Below are 27,694 nucleotides of genomic sequence, written 5' to 3'. Positions count from 1 at the left end.
GCCCGGAGAGGGGCGGGGCCAGCGGGGGGTGGGGGCGGCTGCTCCGTGCCCGCAGCAAATATGGCGGCGGCTTAAAGGGCCCGCGCACCGTGGAGGAAACGGGGAACGGGGAGCGCGGACACGGGGAACGGGGCCGCAGCCAGCCTCGACCGGCAGCAGCGGCTCGATGCCCTCTCTCTCTCCAGCACCTCCTGGGCAGGACAATGGGATGGACACTGGGCAGGGGTTCCGCTGGTCCCAAATCCTGAGGGATCCCCATCCATCCCCAGAGCAGGATCCCGGCTCCCTGCTGCCCTTGTGGGGTAGCAGCATTCTCTGGCAGAGGCAGGAGAGGGATCTCCATCCAGCCCCCGGGCAGATCTCAGGTCCCGCAGCAGTGGGATCCCAGCCTTTGCCCGGGGGCAGTGGCACAGCAGTGCTGGCAGCAGCCCTGAAGCCACCAAGGAGCCTGCGCTGTCCCCACAGTGCTGCTCCCACCGTCACCCTCAGCTCCACAGAGCTGAACCCCCCTCCCCACAAAGGGTCTGTGAGTTAAAAAAAGAAAATCAAAGAAAACTTGAAATTGCATCTGCTGCTAGAAAAGGAAATTCAAAGTGAGACTGGGAAGAAACTAACAAGTTTGGAATTAAAACATCCAGGCAGCAGAGCCCAAAATGTAGAAAGTTACTTGTGTCCCTGAACTCCAGGGAAATCGCTGCCTAGGCACTGAGAGACCCCAGGGATTGGGCTGGGACAGGGGAGAAGACACAGTGCAGAACATGTTCACATTCTCAGGGAGCAGGAGGCTCCCAGCTCCAGCCTGACCCGGGACAGGAGCTGGGACTGAGGCAAAGGCCCCAGGGCTGGGAGCTGTCACAGCCCAGGCTGGGGCTGGGGTCTCTCAGGTCACAGACAGTCCTGATGGAGTAACTCCAGACAATAATCCTGCCTAAAAATGCAGCCAGCCAGGGCACTCCAGGCAGCAACAACCACTTTAATGCTTCCCCTGATGAACACCAGACAACCCTGTCAGCAGGGCGTGTTTTGCAACAGCCACGAGGATCAAAGAGCTTTTCCTGAGGATTCCCAGCAAACACACCTGCTTTTGCTGGACTTCCAAGAGCACCTCTGCAGCTCAGAACATCTTCCCATGTGTGCTCAGTTACCCTCTGCACAGTTGGTTTCTATGTCCCACTGCTCAGCTCTTTTTGCCTCAACTTCTGCTTGGGAAAAACTTGCTGTAAAAGCTGGACATAAATTATTGACTAGGGAGAAGGAGGCTCTTGTCCTGTACCACTCCACAGCTCTAATGAGCTTCATGTGTGCCAAACACCCCCGGAGCCTGACACATTGTACACACACAGCAGCACGTTGTGGGCAGTTTATTCCAGCCAGGGCTGTTTGTGTGTTGTGTTCAAAGGTTACACAAGAGCTGCAGCACCCAGCTCAGCCCCACAGGGGTGTCCCCATGCTGAGGGCACAGCCCTGCCCTCCTGCCATGGCACAGAGCACAGCCAGCAGTGGCTTACATGGGACTTTCCACCCATTGGAATATGTTCCCTGCTCCTGTGTACAAGAAACTTCCACAGCAGATCAGACTTACCCAACTCCTAATCACCACCACCCTGCTAGGAATCAGCTCTGAAATCCTGAGGAGTTCTCCTTCCTGCAGGATAAAGCTCCAAGAGCTCACACAGCCATCCCTAAACCTGGGGTGGCAGCAGCAGCAGCACAGCAATTCCCTGCTCAGCACCTTGACTCTGGAGCTGAGGAGGCAGAGGCTCTGTGTCCAAAAGAAGCCCCCATTCCACATGGAGGGGGTTCACACGGGTCTCAGGCGTGGCTCCTCCTCCTCCTCGTGGCTCGGGGGCTGGGGAGGTGCCTCCTCCTCCCTGGTGTCCTGCTTGTCCCTCTCAGCCTGCAGCCAGCTCTGAGGAGCAATCATCTTCTTGGGCCCGTGGGGCGGGGGCCCGATCAGCGCCTCGATGTCGTCGTAGTTGATCACCTCCTTCTCCAGGAGGGCATTGGACAGCTGCAAAGGGGAGGGAGGCAAAATGAGGGATGGAGCCCCCAGAGAGAGCAGAGACCTGCCTCTCTGAGCTGGTCTGAACTGTCAGCTCAACTCAGCCCCAGCACCTGCAGCCCCCAGGAGCAGAGCTGGCTGTGCCCCCACAGATGGGGTGACCCCAAATCCTCCAGGCTCCAGCACCGTTCCCAAGGGCACCTTTGGCCAGGAACACAAAGCAAGCTCCTGGGAATGATTTGCAATGAGAGCTCCGGGAACAATGAGAGAAGTGTCCCTCCTGCCACTGTCACTGCACCTGTGGCCCTGCCCAAGAGCCAAAGCAGCAGCAGGGAGATCTCTGGCAGAGCCAGAGCCCTCCCTGCACACACAGAGCTAACAAAGAGCTGCCTGTTCCTGCAGGCAGGGGCTGGAGGTCAGCACGAGTTCCTCTGCAGAAGAGTGGAATTCTCTGGCCCCTCTGGCAGCAGCACCACCCCTCTGGAGCAGCAGGTGGCTGTCCAGAGTGGAACTGCTCCATCCTGCTGAGGAGATGTGACACGCTGGCCTGGCAACCGAAACACTGACTCTGGAGATACTTTGGCTGCACTTTAAAGTTTTTCTGTGCTGAGCCTCTAGCAAACATCTGGCTGCTGTTACATGGCAGCAGCAGGACAGAGGAGCCTGCAGAGACACCCCTGAGGATCCCTGCTCCAGAGCTGCCAGGGCACTGTCCCGGGGACAGCAGCGTGTCCCAGCTCCCTCCTTACCACTGGAGGCCTGGCACTGAGTAGCTGAAGGGGTTGTTGTTGTTGTTCTTGTTTGTTTAAAAAGAGGATTTAAGGAAAAGAATTGCTTGATTTGCAAAATAGGGAACATTCAGTTGACCCCTGGTCATTTTGGAAGTCACGGACTGGAATTCTGAAGGGAAGTCAAGGAGATGCAGAGGGTGCTGTGGCTCAAGCTTGGCTCAGCACTGGGCACAGAGCTCCTGGCACAGGTGGGGATGTGCCACGGTGTGTGACTGGTTTGGGACTCTCAGGACACAAAGGGGAGGAGGCAAAGCTCTGTCTCTGCAACAAGGATTCTTTGGTGTATCAGTCATGAAGGAGGTGAAAACTGCCTGGAGTCACCAGAAAGCAGGAACCAGCCCCCATCAGCCAAGGCACTATTTTCCTGCACCAAAGCCAGACACTGTCCACCTGATTACTGGCTTGGCTTCCCAAAAACAGCCACTGTCAGCTCTCCAGAAAATTGCACTGCCAAGAGGCAAGCAGAGAAGTGCAGGTGAAGGACACAAATTCCAGCTTTGATCATTTCCACAGAGCACTCCTCCTCCTCTATCTACCCTGCAAACACCAGCTGGTGTGAGGAGGCAGACTACTCACTGCTGGGAAAGGCACACACATTCCTCCCGTGCCTGCTCTCAATCTGGGGGATACACAGTAAACAGTCACTCGTTCCCAACACTCCCACCACAAGACTTTCTAGGAGAGAGACAACACTGCAACAGCTGAGCTACAGAGCACAGCAAGCAGCAAAACCACCAGTTAAAAACACCCAAACCACCCAACAAACCCCCACACAATTCAGCTCACGGTTTGCAGCTTGTCCCGGTTCTCCAGCAAGAGCTTTTCTGTGCGCCTGTAAGCCTGAGCCACCAGGGTTTTGGCTTCCTGGGAGAAACAACAAGAGGGAGGTGGGGTGTAGGTGGCAACAAACACAATGTGTGGCTAAACAAGGAGAGCGCTGAGGGATGGAATCTGCAAACTGAGCCAGGCAGAATGTGCTTCCCATGCACAGAAACTATGGATAAACTGGCTGGGAAAAGGCCCAAGGAGTGCTGGTGATGAGGGACAGTGAAGTCCTGCCCTAGCACAGCTCAATGGGAAATGCAGATTAAGGCTGTTCAGGAGCTAAAGGTGCAGCTCAGCACAAATCCCAAGGAAGCACAGCCATGGTGCTTCTGAAATAGAGGTTATTTGTTTCCAGCTTTTTGGCTTTTGAACTAAAGCAATGTGTTTTTTCAGCAACAAAGCCAAATTTCCTGTCAAAACAGGCTGATTTGCAGTCAGTTTGACCATCTAACCATTGGTTAGATCTGGTCTAGGAAGTGCACACATCTACACTGTGACCTTAAGACACAGGTTTCTTGCCATCCCAGGCCTGCACAGCACAGGCTGCTGGGCTGAACTCACAGCCAGGTGGGATTCTGCCTGTTCTGCTGCCCCACTGCACAGCCCTGACACATGGAACAGGTCACTGCTCACTCACTGGCCAACAGCAAAATGCCAATTGTTTGGGTGCAAACCACTTGCCATTTTTCAGAGAAGTGCAGAAAGCAAAGGACAAAAAGGAACCCTTAGCCCAGGGTGGCCTTACGTGGTCCATCATCTGCAGCAGGCCCTGGCTGAAGGGGTGCCGGCCGATGCCAGGGGCACTCTCGGGGTCTGGGAAGGAGATCTGCCCGATGCTGGGCACCATCCCATACTGCTTCACCATGGCATAGGCTATCTTGGTCACCTTCTTCAGGTCATCCTGTGCTCCTGGGCAGGAAAGAGACACACACACTGCTGGCCAACTCTCAGCTCAGCGCAGGGAGAGCACATTCTGCACAAACACATGTCCTACCAGGGGAGAGAGCAGAGGACCCACTGCAGCCATGGGGGTGAACACTCAACCCACTGAGGGACCTTCCTGCAGGTCCCAGGAGCGACAGAGTGACCCTTCTGTGGCCAGCCCACCTGACTCCAGACCTGCCACTGCCCACAGGGCAACCTGGTCTAGTGGGAGGTGTCTCTACCCACGGCAAGGGGTGAAATGAGATGGACATTAAGGTCCCTTCCAACCCAAACCGTTCTGTGATCCTATTTCGATTTAACCAGTTGGAAACAGCAAAGAAAGTTCTAGGTCTTCTCAAGAGCTTCACCAGTAGCTGTAAATGTGGCTTTAAGCTTTGGGACAAATCTGAGACAAGACAGTGAAAACCAGCCCTAAGACCTCCATGCTTTCAAGTGTGACATTTCTTCTTGCCAGCACAGGAAACCTCCATCCCTTGCTCAGATCCCCTTGGACCTCCACCTGCCCATGCCAGGCTCTGGCTCCTCACCTGTGGTGACCCTGTTAAAGGTGATGGCCTCAGCCACTCTGCCCCCCAGGGCCATGCACATCCTCTCCAGCAGCTGCTCCTTGGTGAACAGGTACTGCTCGCGGGGCAGGATCTGCGCGAAGCCCAGAGCCGCGTTGGTGCGAGGGGCAATGGACACCTGCGACACAGAGCAGCTCCCTCAGCTCACAGACCTGCACAGCTCTCCCTGCAGCACCACAGGGAGGGCAGCAAGAGGCCTCTGCATTCCCAGTGAGGTTTGTCCACAGCCACGGACAGGCTGGCCTGCAGAGACATGGGCAAGGACAGCAGCGTGTCCTCGTTCCTCTGCCTTCACACACAAACACACTTCCTGCTCAGGAAATCATCCTTAACAGCAAGTCACAGAAATCCTGAAATTTAGGAGTTACTTTGGAGTGTATAGGCCACACAGAGTTCGCTGATTCTGCTCCAGAACCCCTGAGACTACCTGCAGAAAGACAGGAGACTTCAGAAAAATAACAGCCATTTTCCCCACCCACTAAATGAGAGTAATTAACACCAGTTCTGCTTACACAATGGGTCATTCAGAGTGAATGTGCTGCTGGTAACTGGCCAAGGAGCTGTCACCCCTGTCATTTCACTCCCCACCTCCCCAGTGTCCCTGCTTTTGGAGATGAGCACAGATGACATCCCAGGGTGCCAAAGAGGCTTTTCCCTGCAGAGAAGGGCTTCGGGCAGACAACCTCCCAGCCTGGAAAACACATCTCTCCATCAGTATCAGGCTCCTGCAGGGGCCTCACTGCCTGCAACGTGCTGGGAAAGGGATCACATTTGGATGTGTGCGCACAAGGGGCAGCCTGGAAGTGCATGACTGAGCAGCAGCACCAGGAGACTCAGTCGCTTGTAATTTTTAATTGCAAGGCTTCTCCTATAGCTGTTAATCAGCTTTGCAGCAGCACTGTCATCAATGGAGCCTAATAATGGATTTCTCTACAGCATAAATTAGGGACATGGTTTATATAATCACAGAATCATTAAGGCTGGAAACGTCCTCCATGACCATCGAGCCCAACCTTCAACCAAATCCCACCAGCCCACTGAACCACACTGTGAAGTGCCACGTCCACTTGTTTTTGAACATTTCCAGGGACAGTGACTCCACCACCTCCCTGGAGAACCTGCTCCAATGCTTAACCAACCTTTCAGTAAAGAATTTATTCCTAATATCCAGCCTGAACCTCTCCTAGTTTAGTGGTGGGCTGGCAGTGCTAAGCAGTTGGACTCAATGCCCTCAGAAGTCCTTTCCAAGGAACACGATTCTGTGATTGTGTATTTGCCGTTTACTTTTCTGCAGCAGCACAGCCCCAGGCTCACAGAGCTGAGCAGAGCTGCACACAAGTACCAATCTTGGACAGGGAAGCCCTGGGACTGCCCTCCCTGGAGGTGGAGGTACCTTCATGACAGCCTCGGTGTGCTCCAGCAGCCACCCAACCAGGGCATGCCCGGACTCATGGAATGCCACCACCTTCCTCTCTTCTGGTGACAAGATCTTACTTCTTTTGGCAGTGCCTGTGGGAACACACACCAGGGTTTGATAAGTTATCAACAGGTGCAACCAGTGGGGCATAACCTGGTCCAGCCCAGGGCACAGCCCGTGGCTGAACTGTTTGTGCTGACTCTGGGGAGGAGGAGGCAGCAAAACCCCCTTGGCTAAAATGTTTGGAAAAGGTGCTCCCTCGCCCTGAGAGGGAAAGCAATCCATGCCTGGGATTGCTTGAAAACCCTGGCAGAAACTTTTCCCACTTCTCCTTACAACAGATTTAATCATTAGACAAATACTTTGACATTTGATTTGATCACAGCTCAAGAACCTTGTTCCCACAGTTGGATCTGTAAAAAGGCAGCTTACTTTTTTTTTTGTGCAGAAAAAATCTGAAAACAACACAAAAAATCACAAACAACAAAACCCAAAATGAGACTAGCTAGAGTCTCACACTCATTTTGCTGTTTTCAGTCCCTTAGGCAGAACAAGAGAGAAGAGATATGTTGAATCATATATATGAGGTCCCAGTTGAAAAAATTGTGCATTAAGAGCATTCAAATCAGCTAAAGTCCAGGAGCAGATACAGAAATCCTTCTCCAGAGCCTGGAAATGTCTCTGATTACACATGGCATGCTCCATATGAGCTTATTCCCAGGCTCCTGAGACCCAGCAAATGAAGCCATAACTCACACTTAACCCTTCCTCCAGGAAGGTGATTTTCCAAAGTATCTATTTTCCAACTTGGCACAGCAAGCTCAAAAAGGATAAAAAAAAAAAAGAATGGAAGTAAAACTTCTAGCACATAGGAAGAATAAGTACAGAACACACAGTGTGTCAGGCACTAATTACAGATCAGAATGTTGGATGCAAAAATGTCCCAGGATTTGCAGGCCAGAGTCCCCACACAGAGCCCAGGGCAGCAGAGCGGAGAGCAGCCAGTCAGAACCAATATTGCACCAAGCTTGCTTCATGCCTTGGAAAACAACATTCTATTAACATGAACTTTTAAACCAAGTCAAGGGTTTTATTAAACAAGGAAACAACAAAATTAGTGTGGCAGATCTGGTAAAATTACTGCTCAGGGACCCTGGAAACTGCTGTGCCCCGCCAGGCACGATGGAACAGCAGATTAATTGCAACTGCCTTGATTTCATCAGTCAGAGCCTTACCCTGCCCCCAGCAGAGTGTGAGCATGGCCCTGTATGGCTATTTCCACAGAAAGATGCATCTATTAATATAAATATATGTATATATATATATATATATATACACACACATACATACACAGAGACACTTAAAAAATCCCTGCCAGCCCACTGAGGGAGGGACTGTGCCCTTCACAACAGCACACAGCGTGCCCACCAAGATTATTTCTTTTCCTCCATAATCTCCAGGCATGGAAGTGCCCTGAAAGCCTGTAGTTATCACATTCATGACACAAGCCAGCCAGGAAACAACTCTGGTGCATCTCTGCTGGCCTCACACAAACCCCACCAATAAAACAGGCTCCATTTTCTGAAGCCAAGCCCTAAAAGCCTCTGTGTGCTCAGCAGGTTTCTACCCTCACTCCCAGGAGACCTGACTGACTGCTTTCTGTTCCCAAACTAAAAACACAATGGGAACTACCACAGAGAAAAGTTCTTGCTCCTCCCTTACAGCAACACAAAGCTTTAAGGCTGACAGGGCCTCTGGACTTGCAGAGCTCCCTTTTGATTCCACCCCACTCTTATTAAAACCAGAAGCTCCTAATGGAAAGCACAGTAATATCTTCTTTCTTTCAAGAAAAGCTTTTATAGGAACTGAAATGCCCTCTGGATTGTGAAACCCAGAAGCATTCCTATGACATGGAAAGGGTACATTTAATACAGGGTCCTGGGGGGTTGTTTGGGGTCTTTTAGAATCTGTCTACAAAAAATAGCCAGTCCTGCTAATATGAGAGAATCTGATTAAGCAACAAAAAGACTCCGTGGCTTCCTACACACACCAGAGCCTGAGTGAGGCCAGGCAGCTTTGACTGCCAGAGCTCATGTCCTGCCATGCCCCAGCACATGGATCCCAGAGATCCCTTCTGCTGCCAGCCCCCACAGCCTTCCCTGCTTTTTGCTTTCTTTTCCCAGTATGGGGAACTAAGGCAAGGCTCAGAGAGAAAAGGCAAGTGAGTCTCCACAAGTCTGGTGCTTGTGCTCCTGCAGATGGGAAAGTAGAACACATCTTTACAAGAGCATGTGGTGCCAGGACAAGGGGGGATGGCTTCAAACTGAAAAAGAGGTTTAGCTGGAATATCAGGAAAAAAAAATCTTCCCTGTGAGGGTGGGGAGGCCCTGGCAGGAGCTGCCCAGAGCAGCTGTGGCTGCTCCATCCCTGGAAGTGCCCAAGGCTAAGCTGGATGGGGCTTGGGGCAACCTGGGATAGTGGAAGGTGTCCCTGCCCGTGGCAGGGGATGGAATATAGACTTTGAAGTTCATTTCCAGCCAAAGCAGTCCAGGATTCTGTGATCTTTGCTGCAGCTGATGAGAATTTCTGTGCTACAACTACAGCTGCCTCCCTGTCCACTCTTGGGAGTTCCTGGGTACAATTTGGGATTTGTGTTTTTAACCAAAGCACTCCAATTGTTTTGTTTTTCTGCAACAGGTGAAGCTGTGAGGAATTTCCTCAAACATCTTGCTTAAAATGAGGACTTCTCTGAGCATTTTCTGATAAAGCAAACACTCAGGCCCTAATTCCAGGATCAGGAAATAACTGACCCAGCACAAACATCCTGTTCCACACGTTCCACTCTAAAGGCAGAGTGCCAGTCTGTGTGCCCAGGCTCCTGCTGGGAATGGAGCCTGGAAGCAGTTCAGTGTCTGATTATGAGAGCCACAGCTTGGCTCCAGGGCAGCTCAGCCCAAAACCCACCAGCTCCAAGTCCCTCAGGTGAAGTCTATAGTCCTGGGAACTCTTTTCCCCTCCCTGCAATACACAGGGAAATCTCCAGAGGCTCCTCTCCTGGCAGTGGCACAAGCAGCAGGGAAAGGCCACAGGATGTTCTCAGAGGGAGAACAGTGCTCCACTGTCTTGCAGTTTATTCTGCCAATTCATCAAAGCCTGGGCTTGGAGGGCAGAAAGAAAAATCTCTAGTTTCTTGCTGGTGAGGATGCAGAGACTATTTGCTATTGATATTTATGTAGCAGGTGTCCAGAGCAGCAAGAAAAATTCAGAGATATTGTCACTCTTCTTGCTAAAAAAAAAACCAAAACAACAAACCACAACCCACAACCCCCCCAACCTTCTAAACTGAAAAATTGACATGGATTAGAATTTTCCTCTTTATTATTTTGCCAGTGGCGATTTTCCCTGAGCTATGGGTTCAGACTCCTCCAGATTCAGGAAGATGGAGCCATTTTGGGTCTTTTCAGAGAACTTTCTGTGACTGTCATTGGAGACCTTCAGGCCAGAGCACACTCTGGACCCACCTGTCTTTCTGGGATGTAACCCACGGGCACAGGTGCACAGAGCAGCCCCTGGATCCCTGGCAGTGCCCAAGGGCAGGCTGGGACAGTGCAAAGTGTCCCTGCCATGGCAGGGGTGGCACTGGATGGGCTGTAGGGTCCCTCCCAACCCAAAGCAGTCCATAACTCCATGGAATGGCTGCAGCTCTCACCTGCAATGACTCTCTCCACGGCGTACTCGAAGTTGGAGGTGTCAATGGACTTGTGGCCCTCCCTGGCAGCGTGGAGAGCAGCTTCATTGCAGATGTTTGCTATGTCAGCTCCTGCAGACACGAGTTCACAAGAGTTACACTGGCTCTGAACGGGACACGGGACTCAGAGGAGGAACGGGCACAAACAAATGCGGAGAAGGACCTAAGGAAGCCAAACAGGCTGTGCTCTTTGTTCCTTGGGAACAGAGAGCAGCCCCAGCCCGTGGTGTTGATGTTGGATTTGAATAATACAACTGCTTTGGCAGGGAACACTGACACCACACAGAGCTCAGCAATGCAGGAGCAGGCTGGGGCCAAGGCTGGCTCCCAGGGCCAGGGCTGCTGTGGGCAGTGGGCTGGCACAGGCTGCTGCTCTGCTCGGCCTCGGAGAGCAGAGAGGGAACATCTGTTCCCAGTTTGTGTGGGTGGTGATGGTGGTGGGGGGTGCTGAGAGCAGACACGGAGAGGCAGCGTGCTGGGGCCTGGGAGAGGGGAAACCCAAAAGGACATTCCAGGAACTCCACATAAACAGGAACTCTGGAGCCCCTTGCTCAGCACTGTTTCAAGCTCCCAGGGACCCACCCTGGAAGCAGGCTCGATGCAGGAGCCAGGCAGAGCTGTCCAATTTCTACTCTGATCAGCAAAATAATTCCTACTTGTTCCTTCCATCACTTTCCTGGTAACATAAATCAATTTAACAATCTGTCCTCTGAAGTGCAGCACCTCCTCAACAGCTTTGAGAGGAGCATGACTGGTTCCTTCCCTTAGGAGTTAGGCACCTGGGCATTGAAAAAGAGCGTTTTCAATACCTCCCCACCCTGCTAGTCCTGCATATTTCAGAAGATTGAGAAAAGTCATGAATTACTGCTCATCAGAGCTCACCAGGGAGCTGGTCAGCTTCCCACAATTTTTTCTCTTTTCCACAGAAATGGAGAAAAAAGCCCTTTTTGACCAAAACTCCCTGTTAGACCCCCAGCACCCAGGGAGTGGAGCAGGAGCAGCCAAGGACACATCATACCACTGAATCCTGGGGTCAGCTCTGCCAGGTGCTGCGAGTAGAAACTGCCATCCTGGATCAGCTTCAGGCCCTTCAGGTGGTGCTCAAAGATCTCCTTCCTCTCCTGTAAAGAACACCCAGGCCAGGGGTCACAACGGGGCCCTGTGTCACGGCAGGGAGCAGGGTGGCGGCACTGCCGGCAGAGGGGACGGCGACAGCGCCGGCAGAGGGCAGGGCTCTCCTTGCAGAGCTCCGGCAGCCCCGATAAACACCCAGCTCTCACATTCCCAACAGATGCACGAGGCTCCCCCTGAGTCACAGCTTTCTCTCTCAGGGCCACTCTCCCCTCCTCACTGTCACTCTGATCTCTCTTCACTTCTCCCCCACCACACAAGCCCTCTCAGGAAGGAGCTTCTGACTGCCTCGACCCGCACAAAGCACAAACTGCAGAGCCCATCCAGCAGCTCCTCAGCCTGCACCCATTTCCCAGATGGAGGTGGGGGTGAGATGCTGCTGGCGAGCAGCCACCAGTGACTCATTCAGCTGGTCCAGGAGATCCTGACTCAAACAATGGGCTCAGTTGCCAGGGTTTTTCCCCTTCCTCCTTCAGGGCAGCTGCACAGTTCATGCTTCCGGGGCCAGATTCTATCAGGCATTTAAGGTATTTTCACTGAAAACTCTGCGGAGGACAGTGAAGCACAGATGGGAGAGGAAGAGCCTGTGCTGGCACAGCACACAGATCCTCACTGCAGCTGAGCCTATTCCCAGAACTCTGCTACAAATGTCAACACAGCAGACATGGAAGACTCTTGTAAATGGATTTAAAAAGCATTCAGAAGGAGAAAGTCACTTAACAGGCTGCCTAAAGGAAAATGAGGAGCCTCACAAGGATAGGGAGGGCAATAAACCTACAGAACAAACAGTGCTCAAGGCACATGACAATTTAAGCTCTCACACCAGCCAATTGCCAATTAGGTGCTTCCCAATTTCCTGAAGAGAAGACACAAACATAACTCTGCATCTGCATGGCAAAAGGAACCTCACAGAAGAATTCACTGCCAAGGGTCTACCAGAGCAGAGACCTCCAGACCAGTGAGCTGTCACTGCAGAGGAGCAGGCCACTGCACTAGCACCACAAATCCTTCATTCAGAGCACAGAGGCTCCACACCTCCACCTCCTCCAAGCTCAGCCTTGCCAGCCCAGTGAGACCAGCAGGGGCTGGGACATCCCAGTCACAGGAAGGAAAGGCAGCTGGTGGAACCTACCTGCAGTGTGGGGAGATCAATGAAGATGTGCCTGTCCAGCCTCCCAGGTCTCATCAGGGCGTTGTCCAGGACATCAGCACGGTTGGTGGATGCCAGCACTATGACGTGGTCCGTGGTCCCCATTCCTGCCAAAAACAGGACCAGGGTGGGAGGTTTGCCCCACCTCACACTGCACTGCAGGCACACAGGGGGCTGGAGGCAGGGGATGGAGTACACAGCTTTACACAAAGCCAGAGGGTGTGCACAGCACCCTTTGGGCTGCTGAGGCTGAGTGTCCCCTGCAGCTTGGAGCAAAGTCAGGAAGGAACCTCCCAGGTGACCCAGGCCAGTCCTTGGTTATCATGGATACTCTGAAATCCCCTTTTCATTTATTTAAGTCTTGGCTTAAGACTTCAGTTTCTCCTTCCTATTGCCACACTTGGAAATTGCTCCAGCTAGAACCCAGAATCTCTGTTTTGATGAGTTCACAGATGCCTTCTCACCCCCAGGATAAGTCAATTTCTGAGCCTTTAGCTCCAGACTGTACAAGCAGCATTTCCTAGCTGAAACAGCCTTTTCCACAAATTTCCATGGAAAGCCCTTTCAATTTTTATTTATTTCAGCCTTCAGTCACAGACAGATCACCAGGGGAGGGACAGGCTTTCCTCTGAGCTGCTCTGAGAGAGGACAGCTTTGCCACCCAACAAGGGCCATGTTACAGCACGAGTTGCTCTTTGCCTCCTCACCTCTTACAGGCACTGTGCAGAACCCACACCAGACACAAAACACAACCCAAGAGCTTTGCACTGATTACCAGCACAGAATTTGGCCAAGCCAGTAGGAGCAGCCTCAACAGAGGCATCAAAGACAGACAGGGTTTCTGGAGAAGGGAAGGCAGGGCACTGGCAGCTGCAGGAGGGGAAAGAGGAGCAGACTTTGTGCTGCCTGGGTGAGGAGCCAGAGCTCCCATGGAATCACTGCCCCACACGGTTATTTATTGCAATCCCCCAGGTGCCTGCAGGCCCCTGGGCATGAGTCACCTGCTTCCAGCACATTCCCCAGCCCTGGCACACAGCAGCCTTCCCAGGGAAAGGACACCACAGTCCCATGTGCTTCCCTGTGCCAAGTCCCACGCTGTGGAGAGGCGGCTCCGTGCACGTAAGCTGGGCCGGTTTCAGCTCTCAGCTCCAGCAGAAGAGCTGCCAAATGTGTCAGCGTGCAAGAGCTCAGCACAGATCAAGGTTCCAGGTGAGGCAGGGGACTGGCTGTGCCAGCCTGTGCTGCAGCAGACCTGGTGCTCCCTCTCTGCAGGCTCCTGCCTAAATAAGCTGCCCAAGAGGATGAAGCCCAGCATCTTTCAGGCGTGTATCACACTGAACTCTGGAGTGGGATAAACAAGCAGACACTGGCAGGCACTCCAGGAATGGCAGGATTAGATGGCACAGTGCATTATCTGCCTTGCAGCTGGGAAGACACTCTTAAAATAGGTCTGACTATTAGAACAAATAAAAAAACCAGAAGAACTGAGAGCATCCTCCTCACATCAGCTTCTGCCCCACTTGCTTAATGCAACACCACCTGGCATGTCACAGGCAAAGATCAGCCAAAGGAACAGGCTACAAAAACAACACCTCATCACAGCAACAAATGAGAGACAGCTCTGAAAATGCAGCCTGAAGAAAAGAGTTCCTGCAAGGCTCACAAAGGAACCACTCCAGAAAGGAAAGGGAAGGGAAAAACAGTCTACTCAAGTTGCCCTGTTCCCACTGAGCAGCACACTGCTTGATGGGCATCTCACCTGCAGGGTTATACTGTGTCACCCTCCAAAAGTCTCTGGACATCTCCTGGGAGCAGTGGCACTGAAATGGGGCCCCTTCCTGAAGGAAGCCTCAGCACTGCACATGGCACTGCTCAGGACTCGTCTGAGGTTCCAGGTGAAGAGCTGCTACCAAAAGCCACGCTGCATTTCCATTCACAAACCCGCAGCTCAGGCCAGGAGTGCCAGAGCTCCTCTCAGAGCATGCAGAACAGAGGAGAGATTTGGGTCACATTCCTCTTCCGCTTGTCTGCGGTTTGAGAGGAAGATTCAGTGCTGAAAGCAGCACCTGCTCCGGCAGAGCCGGCTCCGTGCGTCACTCACTCCCTGCGCACACAAACAGCCTTTGTGAGAGGCTCCCCAGCCCCTCCCCTTCTCCCACCACGGCCCGTGCTTCCCCAGCTCACAGCAAACTGACAGAGGGAAGGAACCCGGGGCTGCTCAGGGAACATCCTCTGATTTCTCCAAAACGTGACTGAGCCCAGCCTGCACTCACCCCATGCAGCTCATGGGGCACTCAGCTCCCTGCAGAGCTCTGATCCTCCTTTCCTGGCTTTCCCTTCCCTCCACGAAATCTCATCCGATCACAGAAATCCAACAATCAGTGGTGACTCACTGATCTGCTTTTGTGCATTTTATTTCTCCAATTAACACCCATCTCGGGTCCATGGTATTGACTTGCCTTCAGCCCTCAGTTTAAGCTCAACCAGAGCTCTCAACCTTCAACTCAAGGCTTCCTTACAAACACTCACTACTCCTGGGGCAGAACTGCTCCCCTCCTAAACAGGTCATTCTCCATCAACCTGGGAACTGTTTTGCTGTGCTGCACGTGGCACATCAGTGTTGTTTTAGGTGACACACTCCGTTAGGTAACACACCAGTGACACGTGCCAGGATCCCTGCTGATCCCATGTTCCCAGCACCAGGCTGACATCCTTGCCAGCTGTCTCCTGTTTGACACTCTCAACTCCTTGCACTGTTTTTTTTAGTGTGTGTTTGATAAAGCACTGAGCAAAATGAAGGACTCTGTACATGATCTGTGTGAGACACGAATAAAGAATGAGATAATATAGATTTAAAAATAAACCAGCAGCACACTGCAAACAAGGGACTATAAAGTACACACTGAGGATAATATTTACCTTCTAAACTCACTTTCCAGTTGAGCTGAACCCTTATTTCTGCATTGAGACTCACCAGGAAAACACTCTGGAAACCACACCTAATTTTTACAGACTGATGGAAATCAGACATTTTCATTTTTAGGCTAGAGATGTGGAATGTACTGACTACACAGTCCTGAATAGACATGCAGGCTTCCATTTCATTCAGAGGCCAGCTCACCCTAAAACTGTTAGGGGAGAAAAGGACCCACCCAAGCCAGGACTGCTGGGCTGTGTTAGCACTGGCCTCTCCTGTCAGGATCATCTATTCACTGGAAACACTCAGTACAGAGCCAGCAGCTGGAACCTGGGTCTGGGGATGTTTTTGGTGCGTGATGGCTTCTAGCTTTTCATATGAAGAGTGTGATGAGACAACATGACAGTCAAGCTATGAGTCACAGTTACAGTGAAGGGAAAACTGAAACAAACTCTTCCTCATGGGCAGATAGTTGGCTATTCCTCACCCTGCAATAGTAAGATTTAGTAACAGAAATATTGCAAGTTGGGTCAAGGCTGCAGGGGTGGACAGAGACAGCACTAAGGACTGCCAAAGGAGCATTCTTTGTGTGAAGGTGTGTGAGCAAAGGGCCAATTCCAGGTGCACAACAGCCAGAAACCAAACCCAAGTGTGGCCTCAAACCAGGACTTGTTTGCAAAGCCTATCTCTCTCATCTCAGAGATCCTGTGGTCAAGGCAGACAACACATACATATGGCAGTGGACAGGAGAATTGATATATTACTTCACTCCTGTCCCTTTAGGACAGCTGAACTCTAAACTCTGACAGGCTTTAAACCACTATCTGCCTCAGACTGGATACAACAAGTATCCAACAACATGTAATGGCCAGCCAGACTGAAACTCAGGGGGTTAAATTTTACTGGATTTAGGGACTAGTGATGGGGCACATGGGCTCAGACTGGTTCAGACCTCAGCAAGACAACACCACAGAGGCCAGGCAAGTTCAAGCAGGGCAAAGATGAACAGCCAACAGCTGGACCTCTGAGGAGAGAAGGGCAGGGAGAAACACTGACCATCCATCTCCACCAGCAGCTGGTTTAAGGTCTGCTCCTCCTCAGCGTTGGCAAAGCCAGAGACGTTGGTGGAGCGCTTCTTGCCCACGGCGTCGATCTCGTCGATGTAGACGATGCAGGGAGCGCGAGCCTGCGCCTCGCGGAACAGGCTGCGCACACGGGCGGCGCCCAGGCCTGCAGGGAGGGAACACAGTGAGCCTGACAGCCAAAGCTGGCAGCAAAGCTGGAGAGCAGCACTGCTGGCCCTCAGTGAGACACCTGAGACCAGACAAACCCTCCCAGAACTCGTGTTTGGTCCTCAGGCTCAGTGCATCCTGGGGCTGGGTTAAATGGGCTCCTAAACCTGCAGGGACTCCTACAGCTGCTGCAAGAGGAGCTTTGCTCCCAGCTCCCAACATGGCCTCCTGCTCCTCCCACGGCTCAGAGCAGAAATAGTCAACATTTTCCTGCATACTGACCCTCACTGGCTCTCAAGAGATCTGTGAGGAAGGAAGAAAAGGAGAAGGATGGAAATCCCAAGGCACAGAGAGGCCCTACTTTCCCCATCTGCATTTCCATACAAGGAAGGAAGCCTCAGTCAAGGGCTTTAATAATAGGTACAGGGAAGCCAGAGAGGATGCTTGCAGGTGAAGGACCACAGCTGCACTCTGTCAGAAAGCAGCAACCAGAAATGCACTTCAGATACTACATAATTAAGGAACTGCATCACTGAAAGCCTTTTATATCTTCAGCCTAAGTATCCAACTCATCCTCCCCATGCCAAGCCCTGTCCTTTGCAGGAAGCCCAGCCAGCTCCCCCCACCTCCACAACAGACAAAGAGAGCACCTCACCTCCAATCACCTCCACGAACTCGGAGCCTGCCATGGCCAAAAACGGCACCTGGGCCTCTGTAGCCACGGCCTTGGCCAGCAAAGTCTTCCCACAGCCTGGTGGGCCCAGCAACAAGGCACCCTTGGGCACCTTGGCCCCGAGCTGGAGGTAGCGATCAGGATTCTGCAAGGACAGCACAGCTGGGTCAGAGCCACAGCTCACACCAGCATCTGCACCACACTGGGGCTTCCCAGAGCTTCTCCAGAATGTTCTCAGCCTGGGCAACACTGAGCTGCCAACAGGGGCAGCTCCATCTGCACTCCCATTGTGGAACTGGAGATACAGAGCTTGTTTCAACAGAGGCTGCCTAGAACCATGAAGGATGAAGAGGAGAGCATCCCCACCCCAGGTCACCCCTCTATCCCAGAAGGAGGGCAGCAAACATTTGTTTTGTTCTATTTTTACATACCTTTAAATAGTCCACAAATTCCTTGACTTCCATTTTTGCCTCATGCATTCCTGCTACATCCTTGAAGCCAATCCCTTTCCCAGATTTCCCATCCACAATGGTGAAACGAGCCATCTTCAGCTGGTTCTGGGGAAGGCAGAACAAGGACCAAACAACTGTGAACAAGGCAACAGCCTGGAAAGGCTGTTTGCTACATTTTGGGAGCCAGCCCAGCCCAGGAAGACAGCCAAGATGTCCCTACCAAACACCACTAAAGTCCTCACCAAAGCACTGGTGTTTAACGGATTTCTGCTCTGGAGAAAGTTCCCAGATGGATGGCTGACTCAAACCTTATTTATCCACATGTTGGGAAGAGACAGAATAAACTTGCAGTCATAGTCCCAAAACAATCCAGTTCAAACTCCATGTAGACCAAGCAGGAATGTTTATTAAAAACATGCAGATGTCCAAAACCTGATTTGGGATCTCCTCCCTGATTTCTAAATGCTCTGATCCTTAATACACTGGGACAGTCATAGTTCCAAGGAATATGTGTTGATGGCAAATAACTGTCAGTGGTAAATAATTGCCAATACTTATGAAAGCACAGACACTTTGCACAGTCTTTGATGTTGCTGCTGGTTTCTTCTGGAAACACCCCAGGCCAAAACTACAGGTTCTTAAACTGAACAGCCACCACGTTTCCATCTCCTGCTGCATGTGAAGCCACAACGAGAGTCAAAACAAGAATTCAGTTAAACATCCCACTCATAACTGCTCAGTATGTTCTACTCAAAGCAGCTACTGAGGAGGTTTTTTTCTTTCAGAAGAAAGTTTATGGCTTCTGAGGCCTCAGAAACATCCAAAGGAAGAGTTAAACTCAGGGCCTGGCTGTCCCCACTTAAGCAAGGACACAATCTAGTCCTCAAGGCCTCATTACTCAACACTTCTTTAAAATATTCCTTTTCTCTGAGCAGCTGCATCCTTTTGTTCAAAGAGAATCTCAAAGCCAAAAGAGAACTGCGGAGGAGACTGAGTGGGAAATCCAACAAGGGACTGAATTTGCTGTGTTTTCATCCCAATCCCTGCGGTCAGGGACAGAGCACCCCAGGCTGATTCCTACAGCTCCATCAGCTGATCCAGGCCAGGGTGGGAGAGGGGAGGAGGAGGTTTGCCTGGTGTTGCAAGCGAGGCATGCGGCAGGAGCAGAACAGGCCAACACATAATGAACTCCAGAATCTGAACATATTTTATAAATTGAGAACTCATTTTGCAGAAAGCAGCAATTCCTACTTCTGGCTGTATGGGAGGCATGTTGGCAGGGCCCAGTGAAAAACACCATCTGCAGCTGCAGCTCATTAGCAAGCTTTGAAAACAGCAAACTGGACTGAAATTCCCTGAGCTCAGCCCTTCCTGCCATTGGGAAGGGAAGGGACCTCGGCTAAGGCCAGTTAAGGTACCAGCCAGGGAGATGATCAGCACAGGCTGCAAGGTGTGGCAAGGCTGGTGAGTCCTTGGCACCAGTTCATCCTCATCCTACACTGACTTTGCTGGGAGAAGGGGAGGAGATAACCCAGTAGAAGCCAAGACTCCCCACAGGCTGCAAAGCGTGCTCAAAGCCAGGCTACTCACAAAGGCGTTGAAGCCCCCGGCCCTGCTCGCCACCCTGAAGAGGCGGAAGATGCTCCACAGCATGGACACGGCCACCAGGGTCACTATCAGGGAAAGGACATCACTGAAAGGACAAAGACAACAACAAACTGAAGCCTTCAGCTTCACCTGGTCAATATGACCTGACATTACTTTTAAAGGACATTTAGGGTACAGTGCAAACTAGCAGACGTGATTAAGAACATGGAACTTTCACAGGTTGTTATACAGATATATAAAACCCCTAACCCCAACCATTACATAACCTAAAAAGTTAAGCAGAGGACACTGGCAAACATTGCCTACAGCTGTGGAGGAAATTCGACCTCACCATCTACTTCAGAGGCATTTCTGCTTCTAAAACAAGCAGGACTTCCAGGCACTCAGATCACACGCGGAGCAGAATCCACTGGGGCTGGCAGTGCCTCCAAAGGGAGCTCACTGCAGAGGACAGGCTCTGCTAACAATAGGGACTGCAACCCTCCTAATCCTGGCAGAAATCACTCTGTGGGTCTCCCATTAAGAGACTGCTTGATCCTACTCAGGAGTCCTTTATGCCAGAAAAAAAGTGCTCCAGCACCAACACTGTCAGTTTTCTGAATCCTTTGGAACACTCATTTCATTAGAAGGGAGATGGGGAGCTGCCATGACACCCCAGGTCTAACACAGTTACAGGACAAACATGCTGAGGACAAATACCCCGTGAGCTCTAAACAAAAGATGCTCCTAAGAGCAGGAAAAATGATCCTATGCCAGATGACAGGCTCAGATTGGTGGGCCCCTGTTCTGCTCCACATGCCTGAGGAACCATCCGGCCTCGCCACACTTTTGTGCTTATCTTTACACCAGGAACGTGTGTTCCACCTCTCACAGAGGGATGATTTACTGAAGCAAGGGACCAGCAGGAGTTCTATACCCTGCTGCATTTGTTTCTGCTCAGTGAGAGATGCAATGGCAACACTGAAACCTGAAAGTCACCTTCAGTTTGTCTGCTCTGCAAACAGGATTAATTCTGAAACACCCCGAGCGCCCACAGCATGGAGCGAGCTGAGCCCTGCAAAGGCTCTGCACCTCACAGGCTCCAGCTCCAGACTGAGACCAAATCCTGCAGACATTCATCAGGTCTTCTGAGAGACTTAACAGCCCATCACAGCTCTTAAAAAATGGTTTAAAATCTCTTTTGAGGAGCAGGGGAAACAGCTTGCGTTGGGGGCTGATTGTCTGTTCAGTCCTCTCTTCCTGCTACACGTAAGTCTGAAAAATTGGCAAGTTCTGAATTTGAACTGAAGGTCTCATACTGCAGGATTAGTTAAAAAAGCTTATCTTCATATATTCAACTACATGTTAAAAACATCCAAATGGTGATGAGAGGACAAAATCCAGCCCAGGTATCCATTCAGACACAAATTTCACATTTTTACAAGGTGTCTGGGAGGAGGAATTACACACACTGGCCATCTCCAGTGGGAAAATCAAAGCATTATAATGAGGAAGGAAGGCTTAGTGCATCCCCAGCCTTCTCCACAGCCCAGGCTGTAACATCATTTATTGCCAAGATTTCTATCACACTCTGCACTTGGATAGTTGATTATGAGAACAAAAAGTGCTCAGCTGAACAAGAACTCAGTGACCCTGACCTGAAACATTTTGGCCTGTTGCATGTTGCAATTACAGAATTCTTAAGACCCTCACTTTTCAAACATTAATGTACATCTAAAGCACCTTATCTTCCAGAAACATTCATTCAATGCTCCAAATCCAAGCTCACTTTTCTGTCCTGTATTTAGATAACATTTAGCCAAAAGTCACTTTTTTCCAAGCAAAGGATGCTGTCACCAATACAAGAGCAACAGTAAGAACAAATTTATATCATACTTTCCATAAAAGCCAGGGTGTTTGTAGGAAATGGGGATTCTGTCTTTCTCATCAATATTCAGCTCATCCTCCACAGCTCTGAGCTTCTCTTCGAATTTGTCGATGTTTGCCACACGCATGGTGTAGAGCAGGGTCACGTTCTGGGGACAGGCAAGCCACAGCAGCAGGGAAATGTTATTTATTACATATCAATATCTGCAAGGAGCACAGGGGCACAGCATGGACAGGTCAGGAAAAAATTAGCCTCATGCCACACCCTTTGATCCTGCATCAATGAATACGGGAGCAGATGACTGACACCAGGGCTCTGAGTGACTTTAGGAAGCCTCTGGTCTTAGGAAAAAAGGCTGATGGAGTTTGACAGAACGCTCATGCCTGAAACCCAAACAGCAGAAAATTTTTGAAACAAAATCCAGTCATAAGAGTTTACAATCTCCTGGATACCTTCTCCCATATCAGACTGAGCTGGTAGAGGAAAACTCAGTTTCTCCAGCATTTTAGAGATACACTAGATTTTTTTCCCCCAGGCCATTATTAATTATTTTTACCATTCAAACTGGAAGTCTTAGTTTCCAGTTGCTTGAAGCCCCCTGAACTCCAAATACAAGAAAGAAAAGAACTAAAGCAAGTTTAGCAGCTGGAGTTTCACTGACCACTAATTCAGTCCCCTTCAGCAGTATTATCTAAGCTCATTCCCAGCTGTAGGGAGTCACTCACAACTTGGCCATGGGGAGTTCCACCTGGGTGCAGATAAATCTCCACGATGTCACTCTCAGGCACCACCTCGATCCTCTGCACCTCCCCCTTGGCCAGCATCTCATTGACAAAGTAGTTCCAGGAGATGTTGGTCCCCTCCCTGTTCTCGCCGATCATGAAGCGAAGCATCAGCACCACGAAGGTGAGGATCAGCAGCGCCCGCAGACGCTCCAGGTGCATCTGGTTTTCCCTCCTCCTGCGTTTCTCCTCCTCTTTAGGAAAAAAAGATACCAGAGGAAAAAGGATTAGTGTGTAATTGTGGAGTTCTCTGACTCAGAGGGATAATTAAATGGCAAAGATTAACACAATGGTACTTTTGAGGGGGATTTTGTGCTGCATGTTTGGTTTCCCCTGAAGGACTGGGCTCCCATGGTCCTAGTGCACCAAACCCACTAAAATCCCACCAAATATCACTCTAGGCTAAAATGAGACACTCTCTTGCCTGGCCCCATCGAGACAGTCAAATAAAGCCACAGGATCCTTGTTGCTAAAAATCAAACTGCAGAATGACTACAAATCACTTCATATACAACATGGCTCCACAGTGGAAAATATTGGGAGTAATCCCAGTGTCCCTGGTAAATCCCACAGCACATTATTGTTTCCAGGTGAGCTCTGATCTCCTGGCACCTGCACCACAATTCCAGCAATGCTTCCACCACCTCAGTAAATACCTGCATTTGCAGAGAGTGGGAGATAGCACAGAACACAAATACACTGCAAATCCATCTGCCTTAACCAAATTCCCTGGATTTTCTCCCATACAACTCACCTCATGTTTCAGAGGGTTTGATAACTTGCCCACATTAAGGATCTGTATCCAAGGGGGATTCCTATGCTGGATGTGCTTTCCCACACTTTTATTGTACTACAGCCACACTAAGGCAATGACACATTGGAAAGGGATGTTTTACTTCGAACATTTGCCATCAAATATTTTTTATAGTCTCACAACACTTATTTTTTCTGCATCACACAGGCAAATTTACAATTCTGTGGGCTGTAAAGGGCTGTCACAGCACAGTTCAATGTCAGCTGCTGGCCAGTGTTTGAGTTATTCAAATGACAACAAATATCTCCTCCTCTTTTCAGTCACATGTGAGTGTTCCCAATATATAATTTAACACTTGCTCTTGATATACAATTTAACAGCAGTAGCACCATAGCACACATAAATACCCTTCCACACCCAGAAATAAATTCATTCTGTGCCACTGGGCTCTAATGCACCGGTGCTGCAGCTCAGATTTGATTTATTTGCAAATTCATAACAAATGTCCTGACACCAGCATTTATCACCGGTCACCAATTAGGCCCTACGCACGCTGCAACAAAACCCAGGGACAAACATATGACCCAGGCAGCTGCTAAAAAAAGTCCTCTGTCCTTCAGAGGCACAGCCTCATTTTTCACTGCTTCCCAGCCCTGCTCCACTCTGAACAGGAAAGGCTTGTTCCTAAATAGAAACAATGCAGCTTGGCAGAGAAGTCATCATTTCAGAGGGCCGTGACAAGCTCAGGCTCCGTGTCCAGCCCATCCGCTTTGTTCTCTCCTGCCATCCCCTCACCAAGTGTTATCTGCTGCATCCAGCTTTGTTAGCACTCAGGAATTCATCCCAAGGCTGCAGGATGACATCCACTACGGTCTTATTAGGGAAAACTAAAATATATTATAAGAGTTAAGTCTGCACAACATCCTGGAAAGCTGAGCAGGTTCTAAATAGAAAGATTTTACAGAGAAAAGAAACTACTTAAGGAAAGTGAATGCTGATAGGAAAAGTCCACCTGTGGTTGTGCAAGTTCCTTGGAGGTGTCAGAGTCAGCTCCTGCTAGAGCACTTTCCTCTCTTTTTCATTTCAGACTAAGTGGAGGCCCATAACCTGCTCTAAACACACACAGTCAGGGGTGTGATCACAAAAACACCACCCAGGGGAAAGCTGCCCATGAAACGTCCTGACACAACTTCTCCCATTTCCAGGAATTAGATCTTTCTAGGACCTTTAACCTGCAGCTGAATAATTTCAGGAGAGAACCCCATTTCTAGAAAGCTGCAAGGCAACTGCAAGCTTTCCTCTAGTCTCATTTAATCAAGTACAAAGCCCATCTATTTCTCAGCTGCGGTGAGGCGTGACTGTCTGTGCAGCACAACATCTCCCCTGCACCACAAGCACCCCACAGCACTCAGGAACCAGTCCCAGGGACTGATGCGACACTCGCAAGCAGCAGCTGTGGGAATACTTCCAGCTCCTGAGTCTCCACCAAGCAATGATTTGCCATTAACCCCAAATGTGAACTCTCTGATTAAAATCTTTGCAAGGGCTGCGGTGACAGTTTGAAGAGTTCTGTGCAATAATTACAGCAGAGACAAGTGTTCCCCTGGAGACACGGGGCAGCAGTCCCCTCCCAGAGCCAGGCTGTCCATTAATCACAGGAGGAGAGGCAGGGAGCACAGCGTGCTGCTGGGTACTGATGGGAACAGCTACAGCACTGCCAGGTGCCTGCCCAGCCATCCCCTGGCCTCACACACCAATTCCACACCCCAATCCTTCCCAGGACTCTGAGAGCTGCACTCAGCCCCCACTGAACCCTTCATCCACGTTAGCATCAAGGAAAATCCACTGCTCCTGCCACAGGGACACTGCAGTGACACCAGCCAGGCTGTCAGCAGCAGCTGACCTCTGACTTCAAAAGCAAAAATTCCAAAAGAGTTCAATTATTAAGCACAACAAAGCAAAAGCCAAGTGCTCACACCATCTGATGATACCCAGGTAAAGGTTTAGAAAATAAATGACAAAGTTATATTACAGTCTGCAATGACATTAAGTGCCTCCCAACTTGCAGTACAAAGTTCTGGAGGCACGGCAGGGAGCCGGATGATTTTATGGGTCCTTCCAACCCAAGCCACTCTGTGACTGACAGGTTAAAACTCATTTTCAAAAGATTCTTTATATGCCTGGGGCTTAGGAGAGTAAGACATGGAAAAAAAAAACAGTATCTAAAAAGACTGATTTAAAAAAGAAAAACCAAGAAAAATTAGTAACACTGCTAAGAGCTCTTTGAGGAATTTATATCTAAATTCTGTGATTCACCAGAAGTAGGGGTATCTCCATATTGAAGGTAAGTGAAATAAAAGCAAATAAAACCAAATCCAGCTTAAATGACTGGGTTTAGTTAATACAAATTTATTAAGCCAAAATGCTGTACAACAAAACCTCCCCAAAACCCCCAGGTAATATTACTGTCCCCCTTCACAAAGGGGCAATGCCAAGGCAAACAGCAATGGGGAGATTTGCACAGGAAGCAGAGTGCCCCACAAAGAGTCACTTTCATGATCTTTCATCCCCTGATTAGATATTAGGGGAAATTCCTTCCTGGCAGGGTGGGCAGGCCCTGGCACAGGTGCCCAGAGCAGCTGTGGCTGCCCTTGGATCCCTGGCAGTGCCCAAGGCCAGGTTGGACAGGGCTGGGAGCACCCTGGGACAGTGGAAGGTGTCCCTGCCATGGCAGGGTGGAACTGGATGGGCTTTAAGGTCCTTCCAAGCCAAACCACTCCAGGATTTCTATAATCTGCCTTGTATCTTCCAGTCCATCACCTAAACCAAAATACTCCTTCCAGCTTGTCCCTAGCCCCAGGTTTGTACAGGGAAGCAGGAAGGAAGATCTTGCTCCCTGTGTTTCAGTAAACCCCAGAATTTCTGGCACACACATACCATCCTCCTCCTGTGGGGACTTCTTCTTGAATCCTCCATTCTTCCGGCTACTCCCTCGAGAGCTGGATGTAGCAAACCAGGCAGTGCTACCTGCAGGCAAGCACAGGTCAGAGATTGTTTTGATGGCACATTGTTTGAAGGGAAATAATTTGGAGGAGTTTCTTTAGTACTGAACCATGGACACCATTCCCAAAGCACAGCCATTGCTAACACTGGTGAGGGCAGTTAGGAACAGCCTCACACTTGGGATTGGAAATGCTCATTCAAGGAAAGCCAGGTAATGGAATTAAATCATACTGGGGAATACTCCAATAAAAGCCCAAAAAGGGTACAAACCAAAGTCTAACAAGCCAGTACTTCTTCAATCCCCTGAGCTCCTCGTGCCACTGTTCATTCCTGGCACCAAACACAACCCTGGATCCCTGCAAACACCCCCAGCTCCCACATCCAGGAACAGAACCTTTGCTGCACCTTCAGGAATGCAGGGGGAAGGCGAGGAAAGGTCAATTCTCTTATGAAATCAGACCTTTTCCCTTCCTGCTCCTCAGGACTCACCCAGGAGATTCCAAAGTCTGACTGGATCCCGGATTATGAGTTGTTTTGTCAGGACTCCGCCGAGACTTTGACGTGGTAGGGAAAGTGTTGGTGCCAGGAGGCTCTGAGGAAGGAGAGAAAGAAAAAACAAGACAACAATTGGAACAGCAATGTGGCTGCTGAAGCTTTGTGTGCCTCCCTGAGACTCGGATTCCTGAGCAGGGAAATGCTGTGGGTGAGTGTCAGGACAGCAGCTGGGAGCCCTGGAAGGGATCCCTGGCTGGGCACCTCCCACCTGACTTAGGAAATGTTTATAACCCAGAGAAAAGAAAGCACAAGTAGAAATAGACAACCTATCTTCAAAACATTTAATAGTTCATCTTTTCCCTCTCTATGTCTGTTTTTTTTTTTTTTTTTTTTTTTTTTTTTTTGTTCTAAAGGCGTGTTGGAAAGCAGTTCTTAGAACGTAAAGCCTGGCAGTGTCCAAAGCCAGGCTGGAGAGGGCTTGGAGCAACCTGGGCTAGTGGAAGGTGTCCCGGCCCATGGCAGGGGGTAAGAATAAAATCCCTTCTCACACAAATCATTCCATTATTTCCACGTTGTTTCCCAAGTCAACCACCAACAGCGCTCACAGGACGGACCTTCGGGACGGCACAACCACAGGTCCCTCCCAAGCAGCCCCTCTCCCCCGTTCTCCTCCTCCCCCGGTGCCCGGTGAGGCCCCGCCACCGCCCCGTTACCTGCAGGCCGCGCACCCCGCCGAGGGCAGAGCCGCGGGGCCGGGCCCAGGCGGCGGCGGGCGGCCGCCAGAAGGCGCAGCGGCCGCGGAGCAGCCCCATCCGCAGCAGCAGCGCCATGTCCGCCACTCCCGCTCCCCAGAGGCGTCAGAGGCCGCGGCGGCGGGACGAGCCCGGGCCGGGCCGCGGCGGCTCCGCCGTTACCAGAACCGCGGCCGCGGCAGGGCCGGAAGCGCCCGCTGAGGGCCGGGCGGCCATCTTGGAAGCGGGGGCGCGCTCCGCGCTGCCAGGCCTTAAGATGGTGGCGGCGGCGCGCGGGGGCTGCCGGGAAGGGTCGCGCCGTTCCCGCGGTAACGGGGTGGGGGGGGCACGGTGTGAGGGGCCGCGGACGGCCTGAGGGCCCGGCCCCTCCCGCCGCTCCTCCGGCGGGCTCTGCGCTGCAGGCGAGCCTCAAACTAGGGCCAGCCCGCTCACGTATCACTGAACAGACGATTCTCCACCGGCCCCGGCTTTCTCCGGCCTCTCCAGCAGGGCCAGGGCCTGGCCTTGGCCTGCACCCAAGTTATTTAGGCAGGAGAACAAACGGCTGGGAGGGGCGAGAGGGTCCCTGCAAGGTTAGCACAGAG

The 27,694-nt window shown here is 51.0% G+C and overlaps 2 protein-coding genes across 2 annotated transcripts in view; one reads left to right on the top strand and one right to left on the bottom strand.

The window, feature by feature from the left end:
• FANCA (FA complementation group A) overlaps window positions 1-27,694 on the top strand; it is a 319,775-nt gene that overhangs the window by 85,301 nt on the left and 206,780 nt on the right. The gene's annotated exons all lie outside the window — the stretch shown is intronic.
• Window positions 1,347-27,173, bottom strand: SPG7 (SPG7 matrix AAA peptidase subunit, paraplegin). Its single transcript, XM_058034420.1, has 17 exons — window positions 27,072-27,173; window positions 26,353-26,455; window positions 25,798-25,887; window positions 22,050-22,300; window positions 21,333-21,472; window positions 19,440-19,542; window positions 17,829-17,954; window positions 17,380-17,542; window positions 16,549-16,722; window positions 12,558-12,682; window positions 11,313-11,415; window positions 10,256-10,366; window positions 6,523-6,638; window positions 5,091-5,247; window positions 4,364-4,527; window positions 3,580-3,657; window positions 1,347-2,011 (listed from the first exon to the last, which is right to left on the bottom strand). The coding sequence occupies exons 1-17, from the start codon at window positions 27,168-27,170 to the stop codon at window positions 1,802-1,804; spliced, it is 2,313 nt and encodes a 770-aa protein (XP_057890403.1). The 5' UTR covers window positions 27,171-27,173; the 3' UTR covers window positions 1,347-1,801.

The sequence above is a fragment of the Melospiza georgiana genome, chromosome 14, assembly GCF_028018845.1.
Source record: "Melospiza georgiana isolate bMelGeo1 chromosome 14, bMelGeo1.pri, whole genome shotgun sequence".
In the NCBI taxonomy this organism is placed as follows: domain Eukaryota; kingdom Metazoa; phylum Chordata; class Aves; order Passeriformes; family Passerellidae; genus Melospiza; species Melospiza georgiana.
The sequence above is the reverse complement of the archived record's forward strand: the minus strand, read 5'-3'. Positions and strand labels throughout refer to the sequence as shown.

Coding starts and splice junctions, on each gene's coding strand:
- SPG7 (XM_058034420.1), bottom strand. CDS start 27,170: ATGGGGCTGCTCCGCGGCCGCTGCGCCTTCTGGCGGCCGCCCGCCGCC. Junction 25,888..26,352: donor CAGACTTTGGAATCTCCTGG/GTGAGTCCTGAG, acceptor GCTTGCCTGCAG/GTAGCACTGCCTGGTTTGCT. Junction 22,301..25,797: donor GTCCCCACAGGAGGAGGATG/GTATGTGTGTGC, acceptor TTTTTCCTAAAG/AGGAGGAGAAACGCAGGAGG.